Here is a 25286-nt window from a genome sequence, read left to right on the forward strand (position 1 = left end):
AATGTTCATTGCAGCAGTGTTTAAAATAGCTAGGACATGGAAGCAACCTAGATGTCCACTGGCAGACAAATGGATAAGGAAGTTGTGGTACATATACACAATGGAATATTAGTCAGCTATAAAAAGAAATGCTTTGAGTCAGTTCTAATGAGGTGAGTGAAACTGGAGCCTATTATACACAGTGAAGTAAATCAGAAAGGGAAACATCAATACTGTATATTAACGCATATATATGGAATTTAGAAAGATGGCAATGATAATCCTATATGCAAGGCAGCAAAAGAGACACAAACGTAAAGAACATAATTTTGGACTCTGTGGGAGAAGGCCAGGGTGGGATGATGTGAGAGAATATCATTGAAACATGTATGTTACCATATGTAAAACAGATGACCAATGCAAGTTCAATGCATGAGGCAGGGCACTCAAAGCTGGTGCCCCTGGGACAACCCAGAGGGATGAGGTGGGGAAGGAGGTGGATAAGGGGTTCAAGATGGGGGGACACATGTGCACCCATGGCTGATTCATGTCAATGTATGGCAAAACCCACAATATTGTAAAGTAATTATCTTCCAATTAAAATAAATTAATTAAAAAAAGAATTTTGAAAATACTAAACAAATATATCCTCATTTCTGGGAATCCCTCTTGTTTGACAAGAAGCTCTTCTTTACCTTAGGGAAAGGAGGGCACAAAGGGTCATAGAAGGCCAGCTGCTGCTGCTGCTAAGTCGCTTCAGTCGTATCTGATTCTGTGCGACCCCATAGACAGAAGCCCACCAGGCTCTCCCGCCCCTGGGATTCTCCAGGCAAGAACACTGGAGTGGGTTACAATTTCCTTCTCCAATGCATGAAAGTGGAAAGTGAAAAGTTAAAGTGAAGTTGCTTGGTTGTGTCTGACTCTTAGTGACCCCATGGACTGCAGCCTACCAGGCTCCTCTGTCCATGGGATTTTCCAGGCAAGAGTACTGGAATGGGTTGCCATTGCCTTCTCCAATAGAAGTCCTAGACTTTGAATTTCACAAGAAGGTTTTTGCATTCATAGTATGATAGCCTGAAAAGAAGCATGTTTGATTTGCAAAATCTTTTTGTTGGAAAGGAGAGGACAAACTGGTCTGACTTTGACCAGTCTGGATAAACCTGTCAGGCAAGCTAGAATGCTAATGGGGGGTTTGATTTGAAATATTCCTTTCATGTCCAGGAGACTTATTAGCTAGAGCCCTAAGTTGATTTTCTTCAGAGAAAGGTGGTCAGGGATAGCCCCCTGTTAATGTCAGAAGAGTTGGTGAAAGGCACAAAATAGTAAGACAGACAGATTTTGGTTATGGGGTAGATGCTTGAGCAGGTCCAGAGAGCCCCTCGAGTCCTGAAGCCTTGCTTATCAGGTCTCTTCCACATGACCTTGTCATGGGTGGGATCTCCCGTGCTGGCTCCCGGCATCTAAAAAAGGACTGGAGAGCACCCGCAGGTCTCGAACCCCCCTCAGAGAGAGTAATTTAATCACTTTGTAGTCGAAGGAACTGCTGAGCTACGGCCAGCCATAAGTCCTCAAGCACAGAAGGCCTGGAGGACTGAGGACAGACACTGTGGACCAGAGAGACCTCTGAGACAGAGCAGAGTGGAAGATGGACCAGCACAGGTCGCAGTGGGCATGAGCCCAAGCGTCCAGACCAGGCCCGAGGATCCTGTCCTTGAGGAGCCACCTCCTGCCCCTTGAACCTTACGTGGATGGGGATGTTGGTGTGGGGCTGAGACCACAGAAATCCCAGAAGGCTTCCAGGGAGGGAAACCTGGGCTTTTTCTCTAGTTGCTGTGTAGAACTCTTGGCAGGTCCTTTGGAGGTCAAAAGGCTCCTTGGCAGGTCAGCGATGGCTGCGTGGTGAAGTGAGGCAGACACAGGCCCGAGATAGCATCTTGGCTCCCCACTGCCCAAGTGCAGCAGGAGCTCCTAGAATCTCGTGGGCCTGAGTTAGGGCATGTGTTAGAGCTGAGAAAGCCAGTGTTCCAAAGGGTCTTGGCATGGACTCAGCGCCTGGAGCTCCAGATGAAGATCCCAAAGGCCAGGCAGTGCCAGCAGGGATCTCAGAGGACCTGGGGAGGGCACGGTGCCCCCGGGACCCACCTGATATCCTGGGAAGGAGCAGAGGAAGAGCCAAGGGAAGGCCCTGGATGGCCTGTTTACACACTAGGAAGGGATAGACTTCTAGGCAGAGTAGGACTGGGCCCTCTGATTCTCAGCAAAGGTCTGTGATGTGCAAAGCAAGTGAACATCCCTGCTTCAACTGGAACCATCACCTTAAATTTTTACTTTTATTGTTGTGAAATATACATAATGTGCAGAGAAGGCAATGGCACCCCACTCCAGTCCTCTAGCCTGGAAAACCTCATGGACGGAGGAGCCTGGTAGGTTGCAGTCCAGGGGATCACTAGGAGTCAGACACAACTGAGCCACTTCACTTTCACGCATTGGAGAAGGAAATGGCAACCCACTCCAGTGTTCTTGCCTGGAGAATCCCAGAGACGGGGGAAGCTGGTAGGCTGCTGTCTATGAGGTCGCACAGAATCGGACACGACTGAAGTGACTTAGCAGCAGCAGCATACATAACTTGAAATCCACCATTTTAACCATTTTATGTGTACAATTCAGTGGCATTAAGTATACTCACACTGGTGTGTAGCTATTTCCAGAATCTTTGAACTATTTTATTTTCTGAGCCACAGTAAAGTCCAGTTATAAAAAATAAAGTAACAGTTTTTAAACTTTTTTTGATAGCCAGTTTTATATATACAGCATGCCATTTTTTAACCCTTCTCCATTTTTGTAATTGTCAGTTAATCTTCTTAATGATGAGATATGAAAACTGCATTTTAGGTAAATGTATTAGATTTACCCAAACAAGTGACAGGGCAGCCTCTAGTTTCAATCATGCTGCATCCTTCAAAAATATTCTTGGAATTATTCATTTGGATGGTCTTTTGAGTTTGTCACTGATCTTTTAAATACTTTCCTTTTATGGCAGACTTAGTTGAACATAATTTATAGTCCCACCTGGATGAATACAGTGACTTAGTTGAACATAATTTATAGTCCCACCTGGATGAATACAGTAGAGCATTACATTTCACCATATCATACGGAAACAAAAATGGGGTGTGAATATGAGAGACGCAGGTTGTAAGGGGACCCAAGGTGATCCCAAGGGCAGGTGCAAATATGTTGCTAGGAACAGTAGGGAGCTGGGGAGAGCGGGGAGGAATGGGATTAAGTGTGAGCCAGTTTTCAAGAAGAATGCTTTCTGGTATAAAAACTCTTGGATGGCATCACCGACTTGATAGACATGAATTTGAGCAAACTCCAGGGGATAGTGAAGGACAGGGAAGCCTGGTGTGCTCTAGTTCATGGGGTCGCAGAGTTAGACAGGACTTAGTGACTGAACAATAAAAACCCCGCAGTGCTTGCTAAATGAAATATTTTCATGTGACTTTTACAATCATACTAAGACTAGACTTGACCTAAAACAGCTAAAGAAGGGGATGTCATCCTCCATACAGGATGCCTCTCTATGGAGTGTGTTAGTCACTCAGTTGTGCCCGACTTTTTGCCACCCTATGGACTGAAGCCTACCAGGCTCCTCTGCCCATGGGATTTTATAGGCAAGGATACTGGAGTGGTTTGCCATGTGGATGGGTCTTTGTTTCTTGTTGTTAGGTTCAGCAGTGAAACAGAGGGAAGCAGAGTGGCTGCTGGCCTTTTGAGGGATGGAGGTGGGAGGATTGTTGGGAAGCTCTGGGTGCTGGTGGGTGTTGGCAGAGGTCAGTGGGTGGTGTGGAGATGGTAGGGCCCTTTCTTGTATTCCTCATGTTCCTGTGACTGAAGTACAGGGCTTCCACTGACTTTCCTACCCTGGCTCACCCTGCAGGACACCTGGTGAGGATAAATGGGCTCTTATTCATAAAGCCTGACCACAAAATTTTAATTAGAGCATCATGAATGAAGATCAAAATGATCCCTAGGGCTCTGAGAAATGATTTTAACCTTTCCTGGAGCACTTCCTATTCATTTGAAAAGACCTTGATGAGATTTAAAACATTTGACACCAGAGAGCAACAAAAATGATTGAGAGGCTTAAAGGGCTAGTTTATGAGGAAACATTAGCAGCAATAAAACTCCGCTAATAACACCAGGCTGAGGGAAAACTCAGGCAGATGGCAGCTTAACATGAAGATACTGAAGCACATTGCCTGAGGATGAGAACTTTGCCTTCTGAAGATTAAGAAACCTTGAAATATTACAAGAATAGAGAAACCCAACACGCTTCTCAGAGCTGTGTGGTACTGATACACTGGCGCAGGTAATGGGCTTTCCCTCCCCACGTGAAAGTGAGTTGGGAAGAAAAAACAAAGGAAGAAGTTTAAAAGATGAAAATAAAGACAGGAGCATTCTTGAGGTGGGAGAGGAACAGGTGGGTTTAAAAAAACTTTTTTTTTGGTTTTGTTTCTTAAACTGGGAGTTTCAGGAGTCACCCTGTGCTCCCAGCCCTTTAGGTGGTTGGTACCTGTGAGAACAACGTGAGATAAACTGAACTCACCGAGATTCCTGCTGCTCCCGGGGGGCCTGCCGGCCCTCGATCTCCCTGAAAAAAACATGTACTGCTTAGAATCAAACCCACTGAATCTCCACTGCCAAAACTGATGCTCAAATAATGATTTGGATTTGGTAAAGCTTCTCTTCAGAACTTATAAATGTTGTCAATATTAGCTGGTGTGAAGCTAAAGGCCAGATGGGGAAAGAACAAAATAAGAACTGCAGCCAGTGGAACCTACTAAAGACTTTTCTCTCTCTTTTCCCCCAGAATACCAAAGCAAATAATAATACCAATGAAAATAAGCATTCATGGTATCATTTCTGTTAACCTATTCTTTAAGACAGAACCCCATAATACTTACAGGTAAAATTAGCCAATACTTTTCTTCCACATATTCAAAAGTAACTTATTACCAATAATTAAAAGACTAAGACCTTGAATGTCTTCTGAAAAGCTTTCAATAGACTTGACTCATTGGATGTTGGGTTAAAATGAATGTGTTTAGAACTAAGGATTTTGTAGTTTCTCCTCATGAGGCCAATAAGAAGATCCCTGGAATTTCTCTGAGCAGTGGAATGACTCAACCTTTTTTCCAAAGGCAGTGTGGTATTTTAGATAGAGCTGACAAGGCTAAAAATACTTATGGTTATATATGGGGCAATAAAATGGCAATTTTTGTTGGGCAGAATCGACATTAAAAAACTTCGTAAGTTCACTGAGGGACATAAAAGAAGATTTGATTAAACGGAGAGAGATGTTTTGTTCTTGGAGGGCAAGACAGCACTGTAAAGGTGTCATTGTGCCCAAACTAATTTATAAATTTAATGCAATTTTTACAAATTGCAGCTTGATCAAATGATATTAAAGTTCACTTGGGATAATAAATATACTTGAGGATAAGAGAAAAAGTAAAAGAAGAATAATAAAGACATTAGCAATACCATATTTCAGCATGCAATAAAGCTATAATAATTGAAATATGGAATATTGGCCCAAGATTAAGCAGTATATCAATGCAATATAACAGCAACTTCAGGAACAGACCAACATTTACAATAGGGTTTTAGTAAAGAAAGGGCTGTATTATTCAACAAATAGTGCTAATAATTGAATAATTTCTTTGAAAAAGTCTAATTCCTCTCTTTATATTATATTCCATATAAATTCTGTAAGATCAAACATAAAACTGAAAGGCAAGGACCAACTAGGATAAAGGCTCCACCATATAATATAGAAGTAGTGTCTTCAGTATATAAACCATAGATAGCTACAGTTTAAAAAAAAAAAAAAAAAGAACGGGTAGAAAAATGGGTGAAGGACCTAAACAGATAGTCCTCAGTTCCACTTTGCTCTTTTAAACTGCAGGGGTTTTTCCCTGGAAATGAATGTGCTGGGGCTTTTAATTCAATAGAAATATTTGCATATCTGATAAAGATGAAGTTAAGAGGGCTCCTGTCTGATAATATGGTCCTTCCAACAACTGGGTCTCACAGTACTTTGAATCAGTCTAATTTAATTATCTGGCAGAACTCTTATTTCCATAATTATACCTGAGACCTAATCAAAAACAATATCTCTCTGTAACCTCCACTGCCTGCATTCCAATCTTGTACCACCATCTTCCATCATTGTAAATCACTCCCTTGAGTAGCTTGAACCCCTCAAAATTTTGATGTCACAAAGACCTACCATCCCTGGTAGAAAAGTTTTCATGCTCCTTCACTCCCTAGATGGCCCGTCTTGCTCATGTATCTAGTTTAGATCCCATGGTCACTGGTTATAATCTATATATACTCTCTATATACTGCTGGCTCACAGTCCCATCCGCGCTTCTCTCATTTGTCAAAAGGGGAACTCGTTTAAACCCAGATCCCCTCCTGCTCTGTGCGCATGGACGCAGTCTCACTGACTGGTCTCATTTCAGTTCACGACCATGAGTCTCGAGGGGCTTCTGCTCAGCCACCACACTCTGTGGTTCCTGGACTTGCCCTCTCGTAGAAGACCTTTTCCTCAAACTTCCAAACTCTTCTCCCTACCTCACTCTCAGATGAGACCTTGATCCTCCATCACTGAGAAAACTGAAGCAATCAGAAAAGAACTTCTTTAGACTCCAATCAATTCATGTGCCGGTGTCCCCATTCCTGTACCCCTGTACTTTGGTTCCAACCAGCTCCCACAGATGAACTACCTGGGCTCCTCTCTGAAGCCAAGCCCTGCATTTATGCCCCAGGTTCCTTCCCTCTTAGCTACTAAGGATGCCGTTCCAGCACTTTTCCCCTCTCCTCCGGTCTCATCTCTCCTTCCCCTTTACTAAACCAGACCTTTCCTTTAGCCTAGAAACAGTCCGGTTCCTCTGTGGTCTTAAAATCTGCTTTATGGAACCTAGCTTCCTCCGGTAGCTGCTGGCCTGTTTCTTTACTCTCCTTTGCAGCAGAAGTCCTTGAGCACTGTTTTCGCTTTGCCTAATCTTTTTTTTTTTTTTCTTTGTCATTCTCTCTTAGACCATTCAAGTCCAGAAATTTTTCCTACTACCACAGTGAAACAGTAATCATTTCTCTGATGAATGGTTCCTACGTGGCCATCCTACTTGACCCATTTGCAGGATATGAGACAGATGATCACTCTTCTTGATACAGCATCTTCGCTTGATTTCCAGGGCACCAACATTTCCTCTTATTTCTCTGGTCCCTGCATCTAAGTCTCCCTTGCTCACCCCCTGCTTTCTTCCTGATCTTAATATTGGAGGGCTTCAAGGCTCAGTCCGTGATCCTCTTCTCTTAAAAAAAAAAATCTACTGTCATTCTCTTGGTGATCTTATTCAGCCTCTTGACTTTCAGATAGCACCTATAGGCTCACACAATCAATTTATATCTGCACTTAGACCTCTTTTTAAACCCCATACTTTTCTATTGTACCACCTACTGCAGTACCCCCATTATGCTGTCTAGTAGATAATTCCCATAATTGGTCCCACGTCCAAAATTATACTATGGATCATTCTCATCCTACCCTCTCTGAACAGACTCTGTGTAGTGCTTTCCTCATTTCTGTTGATAATATGCCATCATCTCAGGTGCTCAGGTCAAGCACCTTGGAGCCATCCCTGACTCTTCTCTTAGACCCACATCCCGTCAGTCTTATTTCCCTTCCTTCACAACATGTCCAGAGCCTCAGCCTCCTCAGGAGCTCCACTCATTCTGCTCCTGTCTGAGCCAACACCACTGCCCCATATATGGGTATAGTCTGTGTCTTCCCTGTCCCATTGGGCTTCCAGGCAGTGCTACTGGTAAAGAACCCGCTTGCCAGCGCAGCACATGTAAGAGACATGGGTTCAACCCCTGGGTCAGGAAGATCCCCTGGAGGAGAGCATGGCAATCCACTCCAGTATTCTTGCCTGGAGAATCCCATGGACAGAGGAGCTTTCCTTACACTCCAGCTGCAGGTCTGTCACTTTTCTACTCAGAAACCACCACTGGCTCCGTATGTCACTCAGAGTGAAAGAGAAAGTCTACGATGGCTGATAAGCCTCTTTATTAATCAGTGCTTCTCAAACTACCTGTGGTGAAGGAGCAATTTACTTGCTTATTTATTTTCTAATGCATCATGAACCAATGTGGGTCTCATGTTTGCATATTATGGCAATGTCAAAAGTCAAGTTGTTTACATGCTTGCTCTCCATCTATGTGCTTATGCTGCCTCCAAACCCATGACAAAACTTGCAGACTGGCCCTGGTCCTCCACGGGCCAGCAAGCAGCACTGCTGGGCCGGGCTGCCCCTCACCTCCACCCCACCTCTCTGACCTGATCTCCTGGCATGCTCCCCTCACTCACTCCCCAGGTCTCCTTGAATGTACAGGAATGCTCCTGTCTCAGGGCATTTAAAATCTTCTTTTTCTAGTTGCATATATTTAAGGTGTACAGTTTGACGATGTGATATACATATATATCGGCAAATGATCACCATAAGCAAGCTAATTTACAACTCCATCACCTCACACAGGTCACTGTGTGTGTGTGTTGAGAACACTTAGCGAATTTCAAGCATACAGTTTAGTATTGTTACCTAGCATCACCCTGCTATACATTATATCTCAAGAACTTACTCATCTTGCCGGGAACTTTCTTCCTTCTGGCTTCAGGGGCTTAGCTAACTGGCCATCCCCCCAGCCCTTCCAAGTCTGCTTAGTTCCTGATTTCTCAGACCACCTGATTTAAAATCACACCGCCCCCTTCCGCACTCCTGATGCCCTTTAATCTCCTCTACTTTTTTTTTCTTTCCACAGCACTTACTAACAATATTATTAGTTATTTGTATTTATTTTCTTAGTTTCTGTATTCCCTGCTTAGAACATAATTTTCACAAGGACAGAGATTTCTCTCTATTTTGTTCTCTTAGGTATCCCCAAACCTAAAACAGCTTCTGGTCCAATGGTAGGTGCTCAATAAACATTTTTGAATGTTGAACTGGTGAACACACGCTTAACCTTGCACTTACCTTTATACCAGGAAATCCTTCTAGTCCTGGCAACCCCATTGCACCAGGTTCTCCCTGTTAAATATGAACATAAGAACACAAAGGCAACAATCAAAGGTTTTTAAATCATTGATTTCAAAAGTAAAGATTTTTTATTTTTTGCCTAGAAAGTACTCTCTCAAACACTGATTGGTAATTTAGCAAGTAAACAGTATGCTCTATTTTTAAGCATCTGTATTCTTGCATTTGGTATTTGAAAACAGAAAATAAAGCTATTCCCTGAAGTATGAGTATTTTTTTTAAATTAACCATTTTTAATCTGATTAAGAATCTGCTCTGAATGAATTCCTCTAGTCAGTGATAACTCCAATTTCAGTAAGAGATAGAACAAAAGTCTGGGCTTTAATAAACTTTGCATTTGTGAGGTACCTAAGGCTTCCAGATTGTCAGAAAACAAGACTAAAGATGGAGCTCTCAAACCAAAGTTTATTATCCCTCAATATTCCCTGGAGCTGGACATGAACTTTGGCGCTTCAGAGGACAGCCCCAGGGGCAGTTACTGCTGATGGGTCACTGAGAGGAGATGAATAAGCCTTTCTGTTAAAAAAAATCTGTTACATATGCTGCTGTATGGTCACAGCTGACTGTAAACTTTAGGTCCTCAAGGAATCCATTTAGAAAGGTTAGGGTGAAGGAAGCTGCTAACTTATAACAATAAACATTAGGGGTTTTAAATTAAGAGAGACTATGTGGGTTGATTGTTGTTCAGTCACTAAGTTGTGTCCAATTTTGCAGCCTCATGGACTATGGCATACCAGCCTTCCCTGTCCTTCACTGTCTCTCACAGTTGGCTCCAATTGATGTCCATTGAATCAGTGATGCTATCTAACCATCTCATCCTCTGTTGCCCCCTTCTCCTTTTGCTTTCATTCTTTCCCAGCATCAGGGTCTTTTCCAATGAGTCAACTCTTCATATAAGGTGGCCAAAGCATTGAAGCTTCAGCATCAGTTCTTCCAATGAATATTCAGGGTTGATTTCCTTTAGGATTGACTGGTTTGATCTCCTTGCAGTCCAGGGACACTCAAGAGTCTTTCTCCAGCAACGCAATTTGAAAGAATCAGTTTTTCAGGGCTCAGCCTTCTTTACAGTCCAACTCTCATATCCGTACATGACTACTGGAAAAACCATAGCTTTGACTAGCAAAGGATCTTTGTCAGCAATGTGATGTCTCCATTTTTTAATGTTGTGTATGTTTGTTATAGCTTTCCTTCCTAGGAGCAAGATTCTTTTAGTGTCAAGGCTGCAGCCACTGTCCACAGTAATTTTGGAGCCCAAGAAAATAAAATCTGTCACAATCAAATGTGTTTTTTCCTCCTATTTGCCATGAAGTGATGGGACCGGATGCCATGATCTTAGTTTTTTGAATGTTGAACTTCAAGCCAGCCTTTTCACTCTATTCTTTCACCCTCATCAAGAGGCTCTTTAGTTCCTCTTCACTTTCAGCCATTATAGTGGTATCATCTGCTTATCTGAGGTTGTTGATATTTCTCCTGGCAATCTTGATTCCAGCTTGTGATTCATCCAGGCTGGCTTTTCGCATGATGTACTCTGCATGTGAGTTAAATAAGCAGCCTTGATGTACTCCTTTCCCAATTTTGAACCAGTCCATTTTTCCATGTCCAGTTCTAACTATTGCTTCTTGATCTGCATACAGGTTTCTTAGGAGATAGATAAAGTGGTCTGGTATTCCCATCTCTTTAAGAATTTCCCACAGTTTGCTGTGAACCATGAATTAATGTTAACTACAAATATTTTTTCAGGACATTGGATGCTTTCAACGTAATCATATAGAAAATGTAACTTTCCAAGTTAATTCTCTATAAATGTATTTTTGTATGCCTAATGCTAATCTACTTCAAAAATACTACCAACACTAACTTCTATTATGAGTTATGATATTGTCCTTATTATGAGATGCTTAATGAGAAGCATATGATCTGGATACTTTCTTTGCTCCAAAAATCTTTTTTAGACATCTACCAACAGGTAACCTGCCATTCAGAAAAAAGATGTTTAGATTCTATTCTGCATGAAGCTCTGTAATAGAGGCCTTGGGTCATTGACAAAGGAAATAAGCTCTTTGATTCTCTTTGTTTATATTCTCAGTTATCCTTAAGATAGAAGAATTGGTTGAACAGTGCTCAGCCAATCGATCAACATTTGTTTGAAAGTAGCTAATAATAAATATTTAATTGAAAACCAATTATAAATTGAACACCAAGGGAATGAAATGGATCACCTCAGGAAAGAATAAATTCAATTAAGGGTGATTTTTATCTGCAAAGTTTCACTGAGAAGATTAGAGACAGATCTGGTGACCTGGGGTTTGAAGGAGGCTGGAGAGTAAATCTTCCCCCAAAGCCCCAAGGGGAGTTTCCATTGTCTATTCAGTGACCTGGTAGCTCAGCTGGTAAAGAATCTGCCTGCAATGCGGGAGACCCTGGTTTGATTTCTGGGTTGGGAAGATCTGCTGGAGAAGCAATAGGCTACCCACTCCAGTGTTCTTAGGTTTCCCTAGTGGCTCAGCTAGTAAAGAATCCGCCTGCAAGGCAGGAGACCTGGGTTCGAGCCCTTGGTTGGGAAGATCCCCTGGAGAAGGGAACAGCTTCCCACTCCAATATTATGGCCTGGAGAATTCCATGGACTGTATAGTCCATGGGGTCACAAAGAGTCGGACACAACTGAACGACTTTCACTTCACCCTATTCAATGGCCTGTGATTCCACCATTCTTAGCTTATCTCTGTGGTATGAGGTAGTATCCCTCTACTTAGGGGGAACTGGTAACATGAATTCCAAAGGAATAATCTAAAGTTTTATCTCAGATAAACCTGAAGGATTACACAGTAGTTAATTTCATGATTCCAATTTTGTGCTTCACCCACTTAATTCATGTCTCTAAAAGCAAGGAACACCCTTCATTTAGTGTTTATTCTTTATCCTTTGTTGCAACTAAGAAAAATCAAAGCCTCATCTCTTCAGATTCTACTCACATCTATCTACATTTTTGTTACCACCCACTTTCCAATCCAAATGAATTATAACCTATCCTTTATTATTATACTTTTTTCTCACCTAATGAAAAAACTTTGGTGTTTCAGGGAAGGCAGTGAGAAGCCTGTGTGCTCCTAAATGACCCAGAAGGGATGTGTGTGTGTGTGTGTGACAGAAGGAAATACTGAGAGGAAATTTTTATCAATAAGATGAAAGAAGATTGAAATTGGAATGAAGGATATAGTGGATGAAAGCATTAAAAAATGTTACAGATAAAGAAAGCACAGCATGAGTATCAAAACAAAGGAAACTCTCACATGCCATATTTGGAAAATGCTTCTAACTGGGTTAAATCATGATTTTAGGGGAAAACAAATCAGTTTTTAATTGCCTAATAACAACAACAACAAAAAAGCTCTTTCATGCATCTCCTTTGAAAATGTATTTAGATGCGAAAAGATTGCTTTTTATGGCTGTCCTGCTTGTTTAAAATTTATCCATCTAGTTTTACCAAACTCTACTGTAACGAAAGGGCCTTCAGTCTCTTCTCACAGCAATGGAAAGTGCTTTGAAAATTTATATCAGTTTCAGGTACATCTGAGTTTCAAGCATATATCCAAAGGTCAAAGTACAGAGAAATGAAATATGAAGGATAGAGCATCTGCTTGTAAAGGACATGACAGAAAAGTCAGCCAGGAAATAAAAGTAATCTAACTGCATTTGGCAGAACTTTTCCAGGGACGCCTCGTGGTTGAGGAGGATGCCTGACCACAGTCATCGTCCTTCGGGGGCTGGAGGACAGGATCTCTCCCCAGGCGGAGGGTTAACCTCCTGACACATCACTCCCAGTAAACGGGGTTATCACAGCTCACCAAATCTCCTCCAGAAAAACCGCCTCTGACTGAAAGTAAATAAACTGCCCCTATCTCTGCTGTCGTTTTGGGAGATATGGCAGACATCTTAAAGAATTTCTTTTCAATAAATGTTTTTCTTTCATGATCCACTAATATTTTTCTTTCATGAATTACTTTCATGATCATCAAACTAGTTCTATTGGAAGACAGTGCTCTATTTCTCAGGAGCTTTATATGTATCTCTTTCCAGCCCAGGGTGATTTCTGCAAATGCACTGACGGGGGAATGTCAAGGGCAGTGACATCAGGACTGAGGCTTTCTGAGGGGAGGAGCAGGCCTGCTGCCTTCATGCTCACTGACAAACATCTCAGAAGGCAGGCATCCCTCCTGAAGCTCTGCTTAACACTAATGAAGACGTATTTTCTAAATGACACAAAACGTGGGAATATACGTACCGCTGGGCCAGGATCGCCTTTGGGGCCCTATAAGAAAAATATGAGAAGTCATCTTGAAAATAATGACTGAAGCAAAATCACAAACTATGAAGAATTTTTGTCCAATTTGCTTTAATACATGTAATAATATGTGCAAGCCTTGCTTCGCTACTGTTTGGATTTGAAGCATAAGATGAGGAAATATAACTTGATAGAACTCCATGATGGCGATCGCCTGGACATTGATTTAGTTCTCAGATTTCCAAACTGTGACATCTCTATGCATAATGCAATTTTTCTTTATTTTGTGTACCATCTTATTATTATTGGTTTCATTTATTTCCTCCTGTAGGACATTTTGGTTATATGTCTAACGCATAATTTTCAGTGAACTTAGGATGTCTTTTTGTTGTGTATATGTGACTGTTCAGTGAAAATATGATTCATGATAAACAGCTATACTCACAGGGGGACCGGGGGGCCCTGGGTAACTGGGAGCATTCACACCTCCCTTCAAAAGAGAAAGAAAAAGGTGAGAAGAACTTGTAGTAACCTGGAACCAGAAAGTGACTTTACATAATTAGAAAAGTAAATACCTGGATTTTATATAAACTGCTCATTCCATTCCCTTCATTGAATGGTACACCCTTAGAAGAGAAGTGAGACACGGAATTATTATTTTATGTTAATAGTGAGAGTCTCTAACTCTGTTGTTTTATCAAATGATATTTTTCCTACTCTATTTTAGAAAATGAGCTTAATGCTATCAGTAAAAATAACAGTGTTTCCATTTTCAGTTTTTCCAAAGCAAATGTAGAGGAAAAAACCCAAAGGCATGTGAGCTCCACCTGGAGTGCACACACACACTTTCTGCAGGACTGTGATGAATGTGCTGATTTGACAGATGAGACACTAATGTATTCAGAGGAAAATATTATTTGCTCATTAAAATTCAGTTTCTGAATTGCCAATTTATGCTAACTGTTTACAGCCTGCTGACCTGCAGGCCATAATACAGGAGTGCTGATGAAGATGTGAATAGGGAACAATTTGGCTACTGAAAGGTAATTTTTTTCCCATAGTCTTTTCATACTGAATAGAAAATTAAGAGAAACAGGGGATATGATTTTATTCACAACCCTGCGTGGATGTACTACAAGAATATATACTTTGAAACAACAGGGAATAGAAACTTCCTATTAAAATCGATTTGTGAATCAAGTCCCAGGGTAACACTTTAAAGAGAATTCATTTGAGAGGCTTTCATAATCATACATTTTAGCATTCAGGAAAAATTTGCACATGAAAATTTTAGTTTAGATCTTTTAGCCTTTTTTTTTTAATCCCCATAGAATCAATAACTTGCATTTTCCTTTATTGTGATTTCCACATTTTAGCTGCAAAACTGAAGGTCCCTCATTGCCCTGTTTTTGGACCATGGTAGCCAGCGGTGCTCAGGGCACATGACCTGTGTGCATCCTGCAAACACTTGTGAAGGAAGGAAAAAAGCTTGGTCATTTATTCCTTTAGTATTTCACTCATCCATTTAACAATTCAATTCAGCAGTTTGACAAATGCTGAATGTCTACTGTATATAGTCCTGGAGGGCAAAGGATACTTTTGTCTGAGATTTCTAGTGCCAGGGTGGGAGGGTTTCCAGGAGAGACAGCATTTAATTTGTTTTGAAGAATAAATAGCTATGGAGAATCCGGGTGGGAGGAGGGAGGGCGATTTCTTAAGTCCATTGTAAAATACAGGTCCCTTTTGTGGGCTCATGTTGCACTTTGCTGCGCTGTCCACTAGCGAGGGAGTGCATTTTAGTGTTTGAGCCTAAAGTGCTGCCTGCCCTGCTTCCGTGTCAAGGGAGACGGTAAGTAAAATGAAGAGCAGGTTTAGGAAAACAGATGCCGATGTCTTCACTGAAGTGTGCAAAGCACACAGACACGCAACCTATCTTTGTTGTCTTCGGAATCTCAAGAAACTTACCAGTGGAGAAAGCTAAGACTCAAATCTGCACAATAACACACACTTCCTTTCTTCTGCTTTTTGGTGAAGATGGTATTTCAGGTGATGACTTGGGCCATTTCAGGGAGTTACCCAGTTTTCCTGGATGTTTCCCTTGCATATAAGAGGTGCATGTGTTATTAAACTGTCAATTATTTTTCTCCAAAAAAAGTCACAGATGACTTCTGCTCCCTTTGGGTGAGTTTGGCTTCTTAAACTCTCCCTCTGAGGCCAGCGGGAAAGAACATTCGGCGAGATGGAAGCTATGATGCTGTTCAAGAGAGACCCCACTTGAGGGCAGACTTGCTCCAGGGAGAGGCACCTGTCTTCTCCCCAGTCTCCTGACAACGTCTGTCTCAGCCCTGAGGAGAACACTGATGGCCCTTGTACATTTCATTCACTAAGTGCTGTATAAATAGAGTTTCCTAGCATCTTAGGCATCATGGATAGTAATAAACACACACAGCATAACACAATTTTTCTACCAACTCACATTGCTGGAAGGGATCTCCTTATGGCCCCTCTATTTTCCATGAACGAGGCTCATTGAGGTTAAATGACTTTCCGAGCGTCCCCCAGGCGGGAAGTGGTGAGTCAGGCACCGCCAGGTGAACTGAACCCACAGCAAGGGGGTCCACAGCATGCAAACCTGAGCACTGTGCCTCAGGGCTGAGCTCACAGGGAGTCAGAGCTCCTCAAACCACACTGGCTGCCATTCAAATTCACACATAAAACTCAGCTGACTTTTATCCTTGAAGGTACCTAAATGTAGTCCAACCCCTTTACAAAAGGCTTTTCTTCCCCCTTTTTCCATTATGATACGTTTATTACAGGATACTAGACATAGTTCCTTGTGCTAGACAATAGGACTTTACTGCTTATAAAAAGCCTCAAGTAGAAGCATGCACTCATGTTTTAAACATGAAACAACTCACAGGTGGTCCAGGTGGTCCAGGTCTCCCAGGGGGCCCCTCACTGCCCTGCAAAGGGTAGACAGACCAACATCAATGACAGACGTTTCTACCCCAGGTTTATGAACCAGACATTCTGAAATTGATATGACTTGTCATTTTGTCAGCCTTGGAAAGTCTTATTCAGCTAGGCTTTTTTCTTCACCTGGGGAATTACTAGACCACAGGAAAGCTAAATGTCTTTTCCCACAGGCATTCAGATCTTCAACGTTTGACCCTCAGGGACAAAGCTTATTTTCAGATGGAGCCAGGCAACCAGGCGATGAGGTCCTGGGCTTTGAGCGCAGCTGGGGGAACTCTCCCCACCTTGGGGTGCAGAGCAGACTTCCTGCAAGTGGGGGTGGCTCAGGGGCTCGGCTCTCTGGGGCAGACCCTCACCCCATCACCTTCATCTTTGGGGAACCAGAGGGGGCATCCACATACTTTAACTAAAGTGGAAAATAACAATCTGAGTTGTATCTGCAGGGGGAGAAACCTCTCTCACTTCCTAAGTTAATGTCAGGCATGTCCCCTTGAGCAGAGGTGACTGAGGGACAGTGCTATTTAAAGGAAACATTCTATACAACATCAACAGCCTCAGACATTCTGCTTCCAGGCAAGGCAGACTGAAAATGACATCTGTGAAAAATGAATTCAAGCTGAAATTTGAAACGTGGGATTTGACTTATATTTTTATAAAACATAGGCTGGTTATTAGTCCATGATAAGCAGAGGCACGATACTCCCTTTGGTGTTTTAACCAGTTCTTCCTGTAACTGCCTTTTTTTTTTTTTTTTTTAAGAATAATCTCCTAAGAATCTCCTAAGAATAATCTCCTAATAATCTCTCTAACAATCTCCTAAGTCTCTTGATTATCAGGGGCAATGGCAAGAAATGGTTAATTAAGGAAGAATCAGAGAGTAAATTCTTACTTATCATGCTCAAGAATTTTGAGGGAGTTTAGTCCATTTTCATAAATTTGAAGGGGTTTCATTCCAATCTCCCCATTTTTTTCAGTAACCAAATAATCATATAAACCTCCTGATTGTGTCTTTATCAATAAAGACCAACTGTAAAGATTTTCTTGCCATGTATCTCCCTGAGGCTGAGTAACAATGAGTGTACGGTATGTTTTTCTCTAAGACACATCAGGTCCTGTGAGCTGCCGGCAGAGTCCTTCAGAGAATTATGTCATGGTTCTCCTGAACTGCAAGAGGACAACAAACAAGGAAAACATGTGCCTACTGAAAGGACTCTTTTTTTTCTGGAACAATTTTCATTCTCGACTGTGGCCCAAAGCTCCTCTCTGTGTGGAATTCCCATTAACTTCAAAAGGCAAATCGCTGACAGAATAATTTCCATCAAGAACACGGAGAAAAGGCTGGTGGGGTTGGGCAAGCTCCCTGGGATGCTATCAGAGAGAAATGTGTGAGACTGTCTAGAATAGGCACATGGTTGCCTTTCAATTGGGGGGAGGGGGATTTCTCTGCTCCTTGATGCCATTATGCCCACTGTGGGCATTTCAGGGTACGAGCCACTGAAGCGGCTCATGGATTCCTGGTTCTTAAATTTCTCGAATCTGAATAGTTGGTCCACGTGACTCAGGTGCTGGCTCTATCACACTGTGACGGGTAGGGGTGGGGGGCTGCAGATATTAAATCGGGTACCATGTGAGCTTCCTCCTGAGTCCCCTCTTTTGCTGCCCTTCCCTGCTGACTCATTGACTGGACTCCCCACGAAGCAAGCTGTGATGGTTCTTTAGAGGACTTCCCCTATGACTCTCAAAGGATGGAACTTCCAGATTTCCTCAGCAAGCCCATCAGTCACTGGAATCCTGATGCTGGGAGCTGTGAGCTGTTGGGAGCCTTGGCACCTGTGGCTGGATGCCCGGATACTAGCCACCTTCCTGTATCTCGTCAGGAGGTGGCTCTTGCCCTGTCCTTCCACACAGTGGATGCCCAGGACCTCGTATCCAGCCTGGAGCTGGCATGTGGTACCCACATTCTATTCATCCTTTTCCCTGGGAGCATATCTCTTGTATTCAGACCAATTTTGGGACCTATGACCTTCCACGGCCCCTTCCCTGACACCTGTCCTACTTTGAAGCTTTGCTTGATTTTCCAGACTTTCTCTAAAAGTGGTCTCGCCTTGCATCCACCCCAAACCCCAATTTGGACAGTAAGTGAGATTTTCCCTCTGTACCTTGTCACCCTTTGTTCCCATGGGGCCAGGGTGTCCCGTTCTTCCTAATAAGCCCTGTAAAACACAAAACTAAGTTTGTTACCGAAACAACAAGAAAAGCCAAGTGTGTTGGAAGTTGGTTGCTCAAACTGATACATTTTGAAGGTCATTTGATCATAATTAAATCAGTCCTATAAGCGTATATTTCTTCAGGCTGATACTGCAGCTGTATCCTGCTGATAAGCCCTTGGAAGGAAAAAATTTGTATCTGTGGTCGCTTTTTCACCTTGGCCAACCACATTTAATGACCTTAATTGGAACCTTTTAATACATTTAAAAATTTAGCCTTGCTGTTTAAATGGTAATTTACATAACATTATACCTTCCTAAATGAGCTATAATTTTGGTAGTGATCAACATTTTAATACTTCATAGAGCAGAATTAACAAGGTGCATATTGAGTTATGCGATCTGCATTTTGCCAATGGAAAATAAAATTTAATTTAAAATTGTCTTTAAGAACAGTTAGCTATAATTTCCATGATTCCTTTCACAAATTTTGCTCTTAACTTTTAATTTTAGCTACAATTTAGACTCAGGTTTGTTCATATAACTGGTGAAAGCATAAATGGTAAAATTTTCTTTATAGCAAATCCATGATTCAAAATATTAAGGAATATGATTACATTCCTACATACCATTTGCATAGGAACTCTAAGGAGAGGAGAATTGCAAAAATTGAGGCTTGAATAGGATTGCTAGATTTAACAAATAAAAATACGATATTTGGGACAAACATGCTATGAAACTATTTATTTATATGAAATTAAAATTTAACCTTATATCCAGTATTTTAACCAGGAACCCTAGTTTTGCGCTCTGCTTTAAGGAGAGATTGGGTTTAACAGGCAGGAAAAGAAAAGAGATTTCTGTTTTAAGAAAATAGGATACCTAAAGACACAAAGAATGTGATACAGTGCTTGAGGGACAGTGAAAAAAGGTGCCAACTAAAGCAGAGCATATTTTAATTCATAAATTTGAGTAAAATGAAATTGAATCTGATAATCCCTGACCCATTTTTTTTTCCATCTAGAGAATGAATTCTTAGTTTATGGTGCGTAACATGTAAGGTGTAACCATCTGAGTATCCCAAAGGTCAATGCCAAAAAATTACAACTAAAAGAGATAATGTTCTCTTCTATATCCAACTTCTATTCAAATTGCTTAATCACAGACAAGTCTCCACACCCCTTAGCAGCCTCACGTAACACTAACAAAAATCTGAGACGTTAGATGCTACTTTTCCAGGCAACGCCTGAAAAATTTACATGGAGGAACGGAGAACAAAAAAGCAAGGAGGAACATTAGCTCACTTGGCATCATCTCAGCAGACACCAGTTGTGAGTGAAACAGTTTAGCAAATACTTACAGGCGGTCCTGTGGGGCCAGGAACACCTGGAAGGCCTGGAATTCCTTGAAGACCCTAGAAGAGATAGTTCCTACCATAAAATCTGTTGTTATCATTGGAGGCAAAGTATTTTAGTTCAGCAAATATTTTGACTATTGAAAACAAAAGATCTATGTTGGCTAATCAAGAAACAAGGTATTTGTCATGTACAAAGACCCGCTTTTTAAGAATAAGGATGTTGAGCTAAAAGGCTGCGGCATGCATGGCATCTGTAATGAACATAATTTAATGTGTTCGGTGATTCATAGAATATTTTTGATCTCACATTTTACATATCCTCAGAATCATCAATAGCATCTTTGAGAAGCTGGCACTGCTAAAGCATGAAAATACAAATTTCAGAGGAGCAGAATGCCATCAAAGAAATACATGATTAAACGAACGCTTCATTCAACTAGTGGAACAATGGAATCTGCATTATGATATAATACTTAGTTTAGCTGGCCAGTTCATTTTAAGAAATTTGGCTCATCGGTGAATTTGAATTTGGAATCCTTTAGTGGCTTAAGCATAAAACTGAACACAAAGCCTCTCTTGCTCTGTCTTAGATTTGTAGCACCATGCTAGTTACACTGGATACATTTATATATTCAAGGAAGAATTGCTAAGATTAACTGATAATTTATGTAATTAATTTGTTCCTTTATCAGATATGTCAGCAACAGAATATTAAATTTAAATAAGCTCATAATATGAACTATTTCACAACTATTAAAATCATGTTTCAAAAGCTATTGAATAGTATAGAAAAAGGGAAAGTTATTAAATGTTACATAGGGTAAGGTCCAAATTATTAAAAAAAATAGAAATGCAGTTCCTGAGAGATGAGACTGATGGACGCTCATAATGTCTTATCTGGAAACTTTGTATCAGATGTGCTTCAGAGTACTGAATTTTCAGATTTGTTTTAAAGGAAACACATGTGCTTATACTGGTATTACAAAATACTTCCAGTGGCATCTAAGGCAGCACCCACTAATGAACATGCAAATATTTCTATTGCAAAACACATGATATTCTCACCAAATGGGATACATAGACTGGCTCCATTTGATGTCAGGTCAGTTTTTTCTGCCGAAGAAATTTAATCCAAACTTGGGAAAAATTTCTCAGGTTTTCAGAGACATTTGAGCTTTGGAATTGTGGATCTGAGATTGTGGACCATAATAGGACTTTTACCAACAGTCTGAGAAGCACAAATTGGAGTAACTTTTACTCTTTTTAGTGTTTTTGTATATTTCTCAGATTTTCCGTAAGAATCTCAGATGACTTCTTTGATGAGAAAAATATACTTTAAAATACCCATTTATTATCTCAGATAACCATATGATGTATCAAGTTCTATTTTGAATGGTTCCACTTAAGCTTTTTTTTTTTTTTTTTTGAGAGCTTTGTCTCATGTTTGGTTGTCCTTCAAGAAAGAAAGGGCTTCCCTCATAGCTCAGTTGGTAAATCATCTGCCTGCAATGCAGGAGACCTGGGTTCAATTTCTGGGTCGGGAAGATTCCCTGGAGAAGGAAATGGCAACCCACTCCAATATTCTGGCCTGGAGAATCCCATGGACAGAGGAGCCTGACAGGCTACAGTCCATGGGATTGCAAGAGTCGGACACGACTTGGCGACTAAACCATCACCACCACCACTTTTTCAGGATTCAATTTTCTTTACTATAAGTAATCCTTTTATAGTGCCCAGTCATTCATTGTTATGGTAAGTTCCCTTACCTCTTACTGTGCTGAAATACACATGTGGTACACATTGTAAATATCAGATAAAGTGACCTCGGTAGGATTGTTACATAGTAAACTGCTACATAGCTATTTATGGGAGCCCTAGAGGAGCAGGGTTCCACTGGGTCAGGGTTCACTGCATTAATGGGATCAAGGATCAAACTCTACGGAATATGTCCATCTAATGCTTAATGGGATCATACATTCCTTCTTCATGTGATAGGAGGTGAAGAAATGCTGGAAGAAAAGAAGCAGCCTTTCTCGGGAGTGCTGAAATGCCTCCTGTAAGAAGAGTCTTGGGTAAAATTTTATGCACACTTGTGTTAAAGAATGTGGATCTAAATTTTCTTCAAGATGGGTTCGTCCTCACTGGCAATGCTCTGTGTGTGTGTGTGTGTGCACACACATGTGTATGCATCTGCGGGAGGTACACATTAGCATGCTGTTTTGATTCTTTTTATTCCCCCACTATTAACTTGTCTATAGGGTTATAAGTGAGAAGGAAAAAAAAAAAAAAACTTCTTTTGGGAATGGACCTCTAAGTATCTAGAGATTATAAATGGTATACCACAAATTGCTTTATCTCAAAATAGCCACATTTCCATAAAATTCTCTCTATATGTACATGTATAAGATATGTATGTTCTTATGTATTCTTCTTTTTGCTACTTTTAGTCTCAAGACTGAATCAGTCTAGAGATGCTGAGTCTTTAGGTAGTCTAATTTATAAGCTTGGAACTCATTAACCTTTGATGACCACATTAAACTTTAAAATAAACCTCAGTCCATAAATAAAAAAATCGTTCTCAGCAGTCTTTCTCTGAACAAGCTGAAATTCTGTACTAAGGGTAAAAGTTACTGTGGATGTATAAAGGGCAAGAAGATAATTTTAGAAGACAAGAACGTCATTAAAGAAGACAAATACATATTAAAGAGTAGGACAGTCGATTTAGCATATTGTACCCAACTAAAATACAAATTAAAGTTTATTGCATAGATAGTCAAGTATCATTAGAACTAAGTTCTATCCCTGTTCTGATATTCTGATTTTACCATTCATAGCTCAGTTGCTATCAAACATATTTATTTTTCCACTGCTGCAATTTACAGCTGAAGATATTCTGCAAGTCCCATTTATTGATTATTGTTCTAAAATACTGTAAAAAAGATCTGCATTCCAATCAAGAATCCCCTCTGACTGTAAGAGGTGGATCTGTATCCTATCAGTATCTGCCAGTTTGTTACCTTGAGCTGTGACAGATTATCTGTAACGACTGGACAGAGGGCAATGTCCCTTTTGTTAAAGCAAGAACAACTCTTTAAGTTTCCAAATGGACTATGATCATTATTAAATAATAATTGGGAATTCCTCAAAGAGAGAGTGTGATGTCATTTTATATCTTTTCCAGTAAGGGTAGGACAGACATCTTAGATCTTGTATAATTAGATATTGGTGGTGGTGGTTTAGTTGCTAAGTCATGTCCAATTCTTGCAACCCCCATGGACTGTTATGTGTGTATTAGAATAGGATAATTTATTGGCCAGTTGGCAATATATATGTTCTTGGGCAAAGTTTCATTCACTTAAACAAATCAACAAATTAAAATTTCAGGGAGTATCTGAGTCCAAGAAGACAAGATAATATTCGGTATTTCTCATCTGTCAGAGAGGGACAAACTGCATTGACCCATACCTCCCGAAAGGCCCAACTGAGTTGTATATTACTTCAGGTGTATTCATACTTTTCATGTGATGTGAAGAAACAATGAAAAACAATCTCCTTATGAACTAGCTGGAATTGAATGTCTAAGAGTCTTGTGCAACATCTGTGTACCCTGTCTTAAAGAAATCTGCAAGTTGTACTTAAGGAAAAGCACACTAAAAGAGTGGAGGAATTAAGGAGGGGTTCAGTTCACTGCAGAATCAATAAAAGTTAACTTCTAATAAATTTAATTTAGAGTCACTTATAAAAAAACCTGAATTCCAATTATTTCCTGATCTTTTTGCTATTACTTTCTCAATTGCCTTTAAAGCCTACTTCTTGAACCTAGGCAGTTAAAAGCTGTTAGACTATTAACATCAGATACTGTGCTTGTACTTTGGTGCAACTTTCTGTGGAGCATGAAGAGGCAAAAGCTCAATAACTCTTCCTTATTTTGAAAATAAAATGCCTTTACTCTTTTTTTTATGGATGAAAATAAATGTTGTATTTCTTTGCTCTTCAATTTTTAACTTGGAAAAAAACAAGCCAATCCTTACTGTTTTCTTGAATAGAATCAACATTAATTAAAAACAATAACATGGTAATTTATAATGTGAAATATATAACTCCAACTCAAAAATAGATCTACTTTATATTGCCATGATTTTCTACACTAACATCAAGGTTAATATATGCCAGATGGCTTACTTACTTTCATTAAGAATTATTAGTACCAAAACTGTTTAAACTAACAACAATTCATCATCCTAATTGGTTTTTCTAAGAGTTAATGTGAATTACGCAGGAAAGAATGCTATCCTGAGATCGGCATGGCTGAGAGTCAGAAAATTATATCACCATCTCAAAAGCACATTTGACTTTGAACTTTAGTGGGAGGGTGAGCGGATGATTAAAGCAGTCCAGGCAGACCCTTTTGATGTGTGTGTGTGTATGTGTCTGTGTGTGTGTATGTTTTCCTCCTAAGAGTCTGAAAGTTGAGCAGAGATACAGACAAACCAAGGCCATTGAAATTGAGTCATGTTACGGCAGAGGACCAGGAAGTTCTATTGAGCTCTGGAGCTGCCCTTAGCCCTAGGCTTGTTGCTACCTAGCCCTTCAATTCTATGAGCTCCTTTAGGATTCTTTTCAGTAAGTTTCCTCTTTCCTCTTGCTTTTGTCTTGAGAGGCATAGAATTTTTACCTCCTGCATGAAAACACATCAATTAACTGATATGTTAACTTTGTGCTTAAATTTCCTTGTCCCAAAAACTGGACCACTGACAACAAACATCAATGTATTATTTAAAATGTGCTAACATTTGGGAAAAAACACTGTTTTTGTTTTTATTTGTTTAGCATCAGACATGAGCTATAGGGAAACTGATGTCCTTTTGTTGTGTCCTGTGTCTGAAGGCTCAGCAGGAGGGTTCCATGGTCAGGGGAGTCTGTTACCTCGTCACCTTTCTCCCCAGGCACGCCAGGGTAGCCCCGCTCGCCTTTGCTCCCCTAGAAAGACAATACATTTAGTTAGTATGCTCAGTCATTTTGTCATCTTTGGAAAAATGAAAATATCCTTCTAAGGACACTTGGGGCCCGTCGTTTGGACAGAATTGGGAAATAAATAAATGACATATGCAGATGGCTTTTCCACGATATTTTTAGAAAAGGTACTGTATTTTAAAATGGATTTTGTTTTTTACATCCCAAACTGAAGGTTGCACAGAAGAGAGATTTCCCTACCTTTGGTCCCTCTCTGCCTGGGATTCCTGGAGGACCCCGCGAACCTAGATCACCCTAGAGGACAGAGCAGTGGCAGGTAAGCGAAGGCACCACGGGGGACTTCCAGGGTC

The 25286-nt window shown here is 40.7% G+C and overlaps 1 protein-coding gene across 1 annotated transcript in view; it reads right to left on the reverse strand.

The window, feature by feature from the left end:
* COL19A1 (collagen type XIX alpha 1 chain) overlaps positions 1 to 25286 on the reverse strand; it is a 351927-nt gene that overhangs the window by 14195 nt on the left and 312446 nt on the right. The window contains exons 30-39 of the mRNA XM_040262167.1: positions 25177 to 25230; positions 24889 to 24942; positions 19966 to 20019; positions 18558 to 18611; positions 16341 to 16385; positions 13998 to 14048; positions 13868 to 13912; positions 13423 to 13449; positions 9081 to 9134; positions 4589 to 4633 (exon numbers count right to left, since the gene is read on the reverse strand). Coding sequence (XP_040118101.1) covers positions 4589 to 4633; positions 9081 to 9134; positions 13423 to 13449; positions 13868 to 13912; positions 13998 to 14048; positions 16341 to 16385; positions 18558 to 18611; positions 19966 to 20019; positions 24889 to 24942; positions 25177 to 25230 — 483 coding nt within the window. The remainder of the gene's footprint in view (positions 1 to 4588; positions 4634 to 9080; positions 9135 to 13422; positions 13450 to 13867; positions 13913 to 13997; positions 14049 to 16340; positions 16386 to 18557; positions 18612 to 19965; positions 20020 to 24888; positions 24943 to 25176; positions 25231 to 25286) is intronic.

The sequence above is a fragment of the Oryx dammah genome, unplaced genomic scaffold, assembly GCF_014754425.2.
Source record: "Oryx dammah isolate SB20612 unplaced genomic scaffold, SCBI_Odam_1.1 HiC_scaffold_19, whole genome shotgun sequence".
Lineage (NCBI taxonomy): Eukaryota > Metazoa > Chordata > Mammalia > Artiodactyla > Bovidae > Oryx > Oryx dammah.